Source organism: Stegodyphus dumicola, chromosome 2 (assembly GCF_044657685.1).
Source record: "Stegodyphus dumicola isolate Sdum_Otavi_A_Nest chromosome 2, ASM4465768v1".
NCBI lineage: Eukaryota > Metazoa > Arthropoda > Arachnida > Araneae > Eresidae > Stegodyphus > Stegodyphus dumicola.
The window spans coordinates 130286510-130299077 of record NC_140769.1 but is presented as its reverse complement, the minus strand read 5'-3'; the positions used below and the strand labels follow the sequence as shown (position 1 = coordinate 130299077).

Here is a 12568-nt window from a genome sequence, read left to right as displayed (position 1 = left end):
CCGGATGTTTCTTGCTGGACACCCATCACAGTTTAACAGCTTTAATATCGTTATTAATCTCTCGTGCATTTGAAATAGTTGAATAATAAATAATGTACAGATTACTGGCAATATTGAAATGCAGACTCGAGTGCCTCGTGCGACTCTCGCACGAAGAATGTAATTTATTTTTAAATGTTAGAATATGTTTTCTCTTCTTGTTTGTATGTCGCCATTTTTTTGAGTGTTAAATAAAAGTTATTGCTGTGTTCCATCATTAGAGTTGCTTCATTTCGCCAAAGAAGTATCACAGTCTTAATTATTTTGGAGGCACCGACTCAGATCGAATAATCGTGTGTATTTTTATTTTATTAGTTCATCACTGAACATAATATTAGTTACCTCAGAGGCTAAATCGCAGAATAGGCTGCATCAGTCGATGCTGTGTTTACTTCTCTTATGCTTGGACACGCCTTTTTATGACGTAATATTGGTTACGCCTCTTCTTCAAAACAAGTTATAAGTATGCTATAGCTTCGTATTTAAAGAAAACTTATATTATATTTTAACTGAGTTGAAATAGTAGGTTTATAATGTTCTGTGCGAGATTTTTTAAATTGTAAATCTACTTTTGTGTGTTGTGTGGTATTGTTAGCATTTAGCGCAACGAATTATCTCTCACAAATTTTTTATTAAGATACCAAACGATTGAAAACGATCATTAGCAAACGATTGAAAATATTGAATGCATGAATTAAAAATTATAACCGTAACTTCTGAAAATACAGAAAAGAATTCTTTTGCTTAAAGAATGTTTTGATTATTCATGAGTGTGTTTAATTCGGTGCTTACTGCAGAATGGATGAGTATTTGAATCTGGATTTCTTTTATCAGTTGGAGCGAAGAGATAAAAAATGTGTTATTGAGTGGTGTATGGAGAAAGGTTTGATTGCAATATCGTATAAGTGCCCGATTTGTGGAACAAATATGAAACTAGTAGAGCGAAAAAACCGTATAGACGGTTTTGAGTGGATGTGCAGAGTTACTGGAGGCGAATGTAGGCATCGAATTTCAAGACCAATTCGAAAGAACTCCTGGTTTGCGAAGAGTAAATTGAGCATGTGTGATGTTTTGCGAGTTACCTATATGTGGTTGGGTAAGTGCGGGAATGATTTTATACGAACGGAATTACGTATTGCTAAAAATACGGTGACAGATCGGAAAAGTTTTTGTAGAGAAGTATGCATGGAGTTATGTTTGAAGGAGAATGTTAAGTTGGGTGGGGAAGGTGTCATTGTCGAAATCGACGAAAGCAAGTTTGGCAAGCAAAAGTATCATAGAGGTAAAAGAGTCGAAGGAAAATGGGTTTTTGGTTTGGTTGAGAGAGGAACAGATAAATGCGTCTTTAGAGTTGTTGAAAACAGAGGTGCCGAAACATTGCTAGAAATCATTAAAGAGAATGTTCTACCAGGATCGATTATTATATCCGATTGTTGGAAAGCGTACGACTGTCTCGAGTTCGAAGGGTATACGCACCTGAAAGTCAATCATAGCTTGAGTTTTAAAGATCCAGAAATGTGGTGCGCAATGCCGAGTTTGTGCAATTCTGGGATGTTATTTTAAGTGAAAATAGGTTGATGTGCACATGGGCAAAGCCAATGTGGTGCGCTATGCCAAATTTGTGCAATTCTGGGATGTTTTTTAAGTGAAAATAGATCGATGTGCACATGGGCAAAGCCATGTGGTGCGCAATGCAGAGTTTGTGCAACTCTGGGATGTTTTTTTAAGTGAAAATAGATCGATGTGCACATGGGCAAAGCCAATGTGGTGCGCAATGCCGAGTTTGTGCAATTCTGGGATGTTTTTTAAGTGAAAATAGGTCGATGTGCACATGAGCAAATCCAATGTGGTGCGAAATGCCGAGTTTGTGCAACTCTGGGATGTTTTTTTAAGTGAAAATAGATCGATGTGCACATGGGAAAAGCCAATGTGGTGCGCAATGCCGAGTTTGTGCGCGATGCCGAGTTTGTGCAATTCTGGGATGTTTTTTTAAGTGAAAATAGATCGATGTGCACATGGGCAAAGCCAATGTGGTGCACGATGCCGAGTTTGTGCAATTCTGGGATTTTTTTTTAAGTGAAAATAGGTCGATGTGCACATGGGCAAATCCAATGTGGTGCGCAATGCCGAGTTTGTGCAACTCTGGGATGTTTTTTTAAGTGAAAATAGATCGATGTGCACATGGGAAAAGCCAATGTGGTGCGCAATGCCGAGTTTGTGCAACTCTGGGATGTTTTTTTAAGTGAAAATAGATGGATGTGCACATGGGAAAAGCCAATGTGGTGCGCAATGCCGAGTTTGTGCAATTCTGGGATGTTTTTTTAAGTGAAAATAGATCGATGTGCACATGGGCAAAGCCAATGTGGTGCGCAATGCCGAGTTTGTGCGCGATGCCGAGTTTGTGCAATTCTGGGATGTTTTTTAAGTGAAAATAGGTCGATGTGCACATGAGCAAATCCAATGTGGTGCGAAATGCCGAGTTTGTGCAACTCTGGGATGTTTTTTTATGTGAAAATAGATCGATGTGCACATGGGAAAAGCCAATGTGGTGCGCAATGCCTAGTTTGTGCAATTCTGGGATGTTTTTTTAAGTGAAAATAGATCGATGTGCACATGGGCAAAGCCAATGTGGTGCGCGATGCCGAGTTTGTGCAATTCTGGGATTTTTTTTTAAGTGAAAATAGGTCGATGTGCACATGGGCAAATCCAATGTGGTGCGCAATGCCGAGTTTGTGCAACTCTGGGATGTTTTTTTAAGTGAAAATAGATCGATGTGCACATGGGCAAAGCCAATGTGGTGCGCGATGCCGAGTTTGTGCAATTCTGGGATGTTTTTTTAAGTGAAAATAGGTCGATGTGCACATGGGCAAATCCAATGTGGTGCGCAATGCCGAGTTTGTGCAACTCTGGGATGTTTTTTTAAGTGAAAATAGATCGATGTGCACATGGGAAAAGCCAATGTGGTGCGCAATGCCGAGTTTGTGCAACTCTGGGATGTTTTTTGAAGTGAAAATAGATCGATGTGCACATGGGAAAAGCCAATGTGGTGCGCAATGCCGAGTTTGTGCAACTCTGGGATGTTTTTTTAAGTGAAAATAGATCGATGTGCACATGGGAAAAGCCAATGTGGTGCGCAATGCCGAGTTTGTGAGCGATGCCGAGTTTGTGCAATTCTGGGATGTTTTTTTAAGTGAAAATAGGTCGATGTGCACATGGGCAAATCAAATGTGATGCGCAATGCCGAGTTTGTGCTACTCTGGGATGTTTTTTTAAGTGAAAATAGATCGATGTGCACATGGGAAAAGCCAATGTGTTGCGCAATGCCGAGTTTGTGCGCGATGCCGAGTTTGTGCGCGATGCCGAGTTTGTGCAATTCTGGGATGTTTTTTTAAGTGAAAATAGGTCGATGTGCACATGGGCAAATCCAATGTGGTGCGCAATGCCGAGTTTGTGCAACTCTGGAATGTTTTTTTATGTGAAAATAGATCGATGTGCACATGGGCAAAGCCAATGTGGTGCGCAATGCCGAGTTTGAGCAATTGTCTGATTTTTCTTTAAGTGAAAATAGATAAATGAGCACAAGGACACCGAGTTTGTGGAATTCTTTAATGTTTTTCGAGCGAATACTGATCGTTGTGTAAAAGGGAAAACGAGGTTGTGCGTGATGTCGAGGAGTAATGTAACTTTATTTATGTGCAATGTTTAACATATCGTTTGTGTATTTTAAATTTGTATTGTTGTTTTAATTGTGAATTATATTTAAGACATAATTTTTAATTTAAATTGTATTTTTAATTTTTTGTTTTTTGATATGTTTATAACGCTTTCCGATTTACGATATATATGGATAGTCCGACGATCGACTCAACAGTAGCAAAATTGTAAACTTTAACGCTTGAAGTAACGTTTACCTCATATTTTAATACGTAGTGTTTGGTATCGTAATTGCAAATAATATGTGTGTGTGTGCGTATGTGAAGCATTGCTTAGTGTTCCAAGTTTGTAGTATTTATTTTATTATATTATTTTCTTTCATTCTGAGAAATTAGATTTTTTTATTTATTAATGCGTAGAATTCTAGCATGCCTGCACAGAATATAGCGTGATTTAGGAATTTTAGAAACTGTTATGAAAGCTGTGTAATGATGTTCATATGCAATAAAAAATATTCTTTTTTTATTAACGTAAAGTTTAAAATTTTTAGAAATAATGAAAATTGTCTAATTATTGGTATGTAAGGAATTATGTCGTTACGTAGCAAGAAGGTAATTTGTGAAAATGATAAAATTGAAATGTTCCACAATATGAATTTAAATTTAAAAAAAAATAGTTTATTTGTATAAATAAAAAAAATTAATAAAAAAATAATAATTTAATATTGAAGCTCTACAACTATTAGAGACTGCGACGTTGTTTATCGTTTTAATAATTGGTAGAATTCGCTCACTGTATCATGGTAATTTTATAAACGATTTATTATACTTATTATCAGTAACGCCTAAATTTAAATGTTATAAATGTAAATTAAAAGTAAGGAATTTGATATTAATTTACAATAATAAACAATTTATTATTGTTATTTTTAAGAGAAAATAGAAAGTACACGTAGTGTAAATGCGAGACTACATTGTGACGTCATAAGCTTAGTCCCACCCATTTAATGACGTCACGCAGCTCCTCATACTGAACTTTGTTGATGCAGCCTATTCTGCGCTTTTACCATATCAGATTATTACTTCCTGTTAATATTGAATTGCTTTATATTATTAGTTCATCACTGAACGCAATATTAGCGATACCAAATTATTACTTCCTTTTAATATTGAATTGTCTTATTTTATTATCGTATTGGATATTATTTTTAATATTCATTTTAGTTGTCCAGACGGTAGATACTCGTATATATATTGCTCTATGTTATTATTCTTATTTTAATCACAATTAATGTGGTAAAGAGAATGAACTTCATATAATTTAAATATTTCATTTTTGAGGTATACGTACTTAACAAAGTGCATTTAATTTCGTGATTCCTGACTGCATTAATTAACTAAAGTAATTGAATTGAGCTATTTTGAGGAAATATAAAGAACACACTGTTCGTTAATTTTAAACATAAAAAAATGTCCTCCTTGGGAAGAGCTCGTAAGGAAGATTTGCAAAATCTCGCGGCTGAACTGGGAGTTCATGTGACTGCAGATATGAAAATAGTCGATTTAAAACAGAAAATTGTTAAAAGTAGTGATTATGATGAAGTATTCGTCAAAGGAGTCTTAGACACAATAATAGAAGAACGGAAAGAGAGGGATGAAAGGGAAAGAGAGGGAGGAAAGAGAAGAACGTAGGAGACAGGAAGAAGCAGAAGAGCGGAGAAGGAACGAACAGTATGAATTAGAGAGATTAAGACTTGAAGCAGAGACAAAGTCTCAAAATACCGGACAGATCCGGCCGAAAACGGAGCTGCGTCACCTTATGCAGAAATTCGATGACAAGAAAGGAGATATCAGTCTATATTTGCTATTGTTTGAAAGGCAAGCAGAATGGGCTAAAATTGATAAAGAAGAATTTGTATCTCATTTACTACGACTACTTCCTTACGAAGTAACCCAGTTAATAGCTAGAGAACCCTCCGATAAAGCTAAAGACTATGAACACGTGAAAAATTTATTGTTAAGACGGTTTAAACTAAGCCCGGAAAAGTTTAGGCAGAAATTTATGAAACATCAAAAAAGTACCGAATCCACATGGGTGGATTTCAATTATGAAATAGAAAATTATTGCAAGGAATGGGTGACTGGTCTAGGAGTTAAGACTTTTGATCAGTTGCTAGATTTGATGGTGCTTGACCAACTTAAACGTCGAGTTCCTCCTGAAATTCGAGATCATTTTCTTGATGAGTGGGTAGAGATGATTCTAAAAAATTAGCTGAAAAACTTGATGCCTACGAAAACGTTTGCGGAAACTTTCAAAAAAAGCCTGTAGTGGATAGGCAGAAAGAAAGATACAATGCACTAACTCAAGGTAAATTGAGTTCAGATAATAAAAATAAAACTGAAAAAAAAAATTGTCATCAGGATTTAATACGCAAAGCTTGTTTCATAGACCTAGAAGTCCACGTCCAGATGATAAATATGAAAAACGAAAGACGCCACAATGCTATCAGTGTGGGTCCTATCAACATTTAAGACCCCAGTGTCCAAAACTTAAGAATAGTACTGAATCTCCTGCTAATCTTAACAGAATTAGTGCAAAACCAGAGGATAAATTTCTATTACCTTATACTAGTATGGGTTACGTAAATGGTCATAAAATTCCTATATTAAGGGATTCAGGTGCTAGTATTGATATAGTTTGTCGCAAATACATCACGCCGGAAATGCTGACAGGTGAAAATGTGTGGGTGCAACAGCCATTAGACTTGAATCCAACCTGTTTACCATTGGCTGAGATCGAACTAAACTGCGATCTTGGGCGAGTAATAACTAAGGCTGCCATTATTAGAAATGAACTCGACAAAGGAAGGTATTTATTAGGCAATCGAACTTTTGCACTGTTGAATAAACAAGGAAAGGAGCCTGATAGTTGTCCTCACCAGGTTAATGCTGTCTCTACTAGAGCTCAAAGGAAAAGAGAAATAGCCGAAGAGAAGCTCTTGGAACCGATGAAGGAAGAAAATAAAGCATCCAGAGATGTTTTTGAAGAAGAAGATAATTTACCGGAACTAAATACGGAAGATGAAGCTCTCATGAAACTGGTAAAAATTGACTCAGAAGAAGTTGCACGACTTCAGCTTTACTGATAAGGAACTGTCTAAAATCATCCAAGAAGTTAAAGAAGGTACATGCAAAAATGAAAACTATAGTCTGACAAGAAAAGAGCGTAAGAACCTGCGATGCTTGTCAGCGCGCTGGAAAAGGAAATGACAAGAAGAAGGCTCCAATGACATTAGTACCAGTAATTTCCGAAATATTCACTAAAATAAATGTCGATGCCGTTGGTCCGCTACCTATTTCAAAGACTGGGAAAAAATATATTATTACAGCTCTGTGTATGTCGTCCAAATATCCAGATGCTGTTGCGGTGACAGACATTTCTTCGTCATCTGTGATTGATGCTTTCTTACAGATTTTCAGTCGTATGGGTTTCCCAGAAGTGATCCAAACAGATCAGGGGACCTCTTTCGTCAGTACTTTGACAGAGGAATTTTTGGAGCGTTTCGGCATTAAACATGTAAGAAGCTCTGTGTATCATCTGCAGAGTAATCCCGTTGAGCGATTCCATAGAACGCTAAAAAGGGTGTTAAGAGTCGTATGTATAGGAGCGACTTCGGATTGGGAGAATTATCTACCATCAGTTCATTTTGCTCTCAGAACAGTCACACACGAAAGCACTGGTTTTACACTAGCAGAATTAGTTCATGGCAAAAACCTACGAACACCAGTCACTTTACTTTATGAGCAGTGGCTAGAACCGATTGAAGAAAGTAATAATGTTGTCAGTTACGTTTTCGAACTTATTAATCGAATGAAGAAATGCCAAGAACTTGCCGTGGAAAACATGAAAGAAGCTCAACAACGGAGGAAAACATGATACGATCGAAACGCAATGAAAAGAGAATTTTCTAGAGGAGATTTAGTTCTTGTTTTATCAACGAATCGTCAAAATAGACTAGAAGTACAGTGGAAAGGACCTGGAAAAATAGAGCAGAAAATTTCAGAAACCAATTATATTTTAAGTTTCGAGGAACAAAATGAGCCAAATCAAGTATATCACATTAACATGCTTAAACCATATTACAAAAGACCAGAAATGATTAATATGATAACTGAAGTGGAAGGAGACTTAGAAATGGACATTCCTCGTTTACCTTCCAATCCAAGTATATTAAATTTTTCGGACATCATAGAGGAGAATGAACTCGAGAAAAGGTTGAAATCCGAGCAAATAGAAGATTTACGAAAGATTTTATGGAAATATTCTGGTTGTTTTTCAAATAATCCTGGACTAACAAACTTAGTTTGTCACGATATTGAGCTATTAAATAACGAACCAATACAAATAAAGCCATACAGACTGTCACCCCGACAGACTGAAATTCTCAAAAAGGAAATACAGAAAATGCTCGATCTTAAAATTATAGAGCCGGGAGAATCGGACTATACATCTCCCATGATTTTGATAGAATCTTCATCAAAGAATCCTCGGCCTTGTATTGATTATCGTAAACTCAATGCTGTTACTAAAACTGAATACTATCCTTTGCCTAATATTGAAGAACGTATCGAAACTGTAGCAAAAGCAAAATATATTACCCTATTAGATTTATCTAGAGGCTACTGGCAAATTCCGTTAACAGAAAGAGCCCAAAGATATGCAAAATTTGTAACTAGTTTTGGAAGTTTCAGGCCTCTACGTTTACCCTTTGGATTAAAAAATGCCCCATATCTTTTTAGCAAAGTTATGACTAAAGTCCTGGCTGGATGCGAAGGTTTCGCTGTACCATACCTGGATGACATTGCCATTTACTCAGAAAACTGGGAAGAGCACCTTAAAAACTTAACTTCTGTTCTAGAGAGAATACAGAAAGCAAATTTACGACTAAAACCATCAAAATGTAAATTTGCACAAGATCAAGTGAGATACCTAGGCCATGTTGTGGGACAAGGACAACGAACCCTGGATGAAGTAAAGATCCTGGCTGTAAAGGAGTATCCTACACCTAAAACTAAAACAGAAGTACGTGCTTTCTTAGGACTGGTAGGGTATTATCGCCAGTACTTACCGAGATTTTCGGAAATTGCTTCACCCCTCACGGACGCTTTGAAGGGGGTAACAAAAAAAGGAAATATACAATGGTCTGAAATATGTGACAAAGCTTTTAAAAATTTAAAAGAGTTGCTATGCAAGATACCAATTCTGTATGCTCCCGACTTTGATAAAAGGTTTATTATACAAACCGATGCCTCAGACAATGGCATGGGTATAGTACTATGCCAATTAGATGATGAACAACGGGAACATCCTATCTTGTATATAAGCAAAAAATTTACTAAGTTTGAAAAGGATTATTGTACTACTGAAAAGGAGTGCGCTGCTATCATCTACGCTATCAAGAAACTGCATTTTTATCTGGATGGTCAGCATGAATTCTTGATTCAAACTGATCATAATCCTTTGGTCTGGCTACAATCCAACGCCAAATGTAACTCTAGATTGATGCGCTGGGCACTTTCATTACAACCTTATAATTTTAAGGTCATTCATCGCAAAGGATCTTTGCACAAGAACGTAGATGTTCTGAGTAGAATTAAGTAATGTAATAACTCTTAGTGTATGTAACCACGTTCAGGATTTATTTATTTAATGTATACTCAAGTGATGTATTTGAACGTTCTCCATTTTTTTCTTTCTTTTTAAATGTGGTGTAAAAGTATTGTTTAAAACTTAAAATTTTTTGGCCTGAAGTTTGGAAATTTATCAGAGAAGTTACCTTTTCTCTTTAAGCAAATGAGCAAACCGAGCGTATTAAACTGTCAAATTTTACAGAACTTTTCCCTTCGGAAAAAGTCTCTCCGTTGGGGGAGAGGTTGTAACAGCTTTAATATCGTTATTAATCTCTCGTGCATTTGAAATAGTTGAATAATAAATAATGTACAGATTACTGGCAATATTGAAATGCAGACTCGAGTGCCTCGTGCGACTCTCGCACGAAGAATGTAATTTATTTTTAAATGTTAGAATATGTTTTCTCTTCTTGTTTGTATGTCGCCATTTTTTTTGAGTGTTAAATAAAAGTTATTGCTGTGTTCCATCATTGGAGTTGCTTCATTTCGCCAAAGAAGTATCACAACAGGGATGTTTCGGCCTTCAGTCGCATTGCGCTCCATGCTACTTTTTCAATAAAGCTTCTTTTTATCCCTCTGATTTCTCTTTTAGTAAGTGTTGCTTACATTACTCATGTCCTTACGTAGTGGGGATCTTACGGTATTAAATGTGTTGATTTGGAAAGCTTTTGTACAAAGTTATATTGAAAAAACCGTCTCGTCCTTAATTTTTGCACACCAGTGTATATTCTATATGTTTAATTTTTGGCAGGCTAATCTTTTAACTAATAGGCCTATAGTGATTGCTTAACCTAAATTATTTTAGGTGCTAAACTGAAACTGATATGCAAAGATTAGGCTGTGATTTCATTTTAATTCCGTAACTTTTTAATTTTTGGAATATTTTGAAAAAAGTTAAAGGCTTAAAAAGTATATTTTTTGAAGACTTTCTGCCGCTTTAATTGAAAAAAAGATATTTAATTAAATAGTACATATCAAAATTTTGTACTTTGAATTAAAAAAGCAGTTAATTTTTCATCTAATGAGTAATGTAGCTTTGTAGTAATTCCTACTAAAATGGCATCTAATTATTCTCATTGTATGAGGATGCTTTACACTATAAATGAAAAACCATTAATTTTCTTTTAATTTAATTAGATCGAATTTAAAATTTTTCTCAAAAAAAGTTAATTGTTTACTTTGGATACGATTTTTAAACTTAATAAATGCAAACAGTACATATTCTTTGTATAGTAAATTGGCTTTTTTTTCTTTTTTCGTCTTCTCTTTAGGATGGGAGGCAACTAAGCCTGGGCTCTTTGAGGGGTGTGCCCATGGTTGCTACAAGCCCCGTGAGGCATGAAAGCCCCATCCAAATGAATCCCATCGAAGTCCAGACGTATCAACCGCCCTGGAAAGCCCTCCAAGATTACGCCCTGCAACCGGAGATTGATCCAACCGCACCTCATTTCCAGCAGATAGTAAGTCAGGTGAGCATTCTAGAACAACTAGCTGAGATGAATCGACAGTATTTTCCAGAAAATATAGAATAAATTGGCATTTTCTTCCTTTCTAAAAATGGCACTGAAAGGATAAATGATAAATTTTGGGCATTCTCTAAAGTCCTGAGATTTTACGGAAAAGACGGATATTATAATAAAAAATTGTTATGATTTAAAAAGAAAACGTGATAGAAACTTTGATAATATTGTGATAGAAATTAAAAGTTCTCGATTTCTCTGTGTCGGTTTTTTAATTTTCTTTTTAAAAAAAGCGTGTTGTTTAATTTTACTATTATGAGGTTATTATTATTATTTTAGTATTCAGTATTTATGGGGGGAATAGTTTAATTTCTGTGTTTTACAAGTATAAATTATTAATTAGAAAATATAGTTTCTTATTTCTAAAGAAAAATTCAACGTGTCCGTCTCTTTTAATATTAAAATGAAGGTATCTGTTCATTTGTTCACTTTAATAAAGCATTCACAATGAGCACTTGTAATATTCGGCACAAATTTTCCAAGATGCAAAGGTATGTTAACCATACTTTTCTTTTCCGCTTTAAAAACGAATTCTAGTTCCTCTGAATTAATCAGTTATTAAATGCATTTCTAGGGATCTTTTTCTTTAAGGGGTGTTGGAACCCCAAAATCTTCAAAAAAATTGTGATTTCGGATTTTTACATTTTCAAATTCTCTATACTTTTATCTTTCTAAAAATACCATTCTTTAATCTCTATGAAAATTATAACTGTAAAAAAAAATCTAGTTTTAATTTGTCATCTACTGCTTTGATCAATGAGGATTTTTACATAAAAACGCGTTTTTCTCCAAACGTGATTTTTTTATACTCGATGTACCTTTTCTCAGTTCTCAGGAACTACTGCTCACAGGTATCTAAACATTTTATGACTTATTTATTAGGTTCCCTAATATTTACTGAAATGAGCTTTTTGTAATAAACTTAGAATTTTTTTTTTTTTTTTTTGGTGTGTGTGTGTGTGTGCGAGAGAGAGAGAGAGAAAACTGCTAAATTTTACTATGCCTAACAAAATATTCTGTAATTTACTCTAAAATTCAAAATGCTTCAAAAGCTCATTTCAGTCTAATCAGTTAGGTATACTTTAATTACAGAAAAAATTTCAAGCTTGTATCTAGAGCAGAGTTTGAGAAAAGGTACATCGAAAATGGCCAATTTAACATTGTCGGTATAGGGGTTTCTGAGTCAATAAAAAGACACCATATAAACATTATTATGAACGAGTTCTCGTTTCTTTGAAATGTAAGTGCACCTTATGAGATGTTAAGTGTCATTAAAAAGACATAATGTAAGCATTACTTATTCATAAAAGCAGGCTTAGTAAATATTAGAGAAAAACGATGTAAATTATCGATATTCAATAGCTTATTAATACTTATAAAAATTCAAAGTGGGATTACTGACATTTCTAATGCTCAATAAATTATGTTTAAATGAAATATGTTTAACAATCTGGATCTTCCAATGTAAGGCAGCAAGGCATAAAATAAACAACATAAATATGCCTTTTAGGTGAGTTATTTCATTAAACAAAGAATTAAAACAGAAGGATAAAGGTAACCGACCTCGTTCAAAGGGTTTTTTTGTTTTTCGAAATGTTTGTTATATTTCGGAATTTATGAGATTTTTTATTAGATTACACCCACACTTAAATATAATTTCTACCA

General features: G+C 35.0%; 1 protein-coding gene across 4 annotated transcripts in view; it reads left to right on the top strand.

Moving 5' to 3' along the window:
- tup (LIM1_Isl and LIM2_Isl domain-containing protein tup) overlaps positions 1-12568 on the top strand; it is a 291256-nt gene that overhangs the window by 224446 nt on the left and 54242 nt on the right. For 3 of the 4 annotated variants that reach the window (XM_085811104.1, XM_085811106.1, XM_085811103.1), the window contains one exon: positions 10655-10852. In XM_085811104.1, coding sequence (XP_085667230.1) covers positions 10655-10852 — 198 coding nt within the window. The remainder of the gene's footprint in view (positions 1-10654; positions 10853-12568) is intronic. The other variant, XM_085811105.1, reaches the window with a different exon arrangement.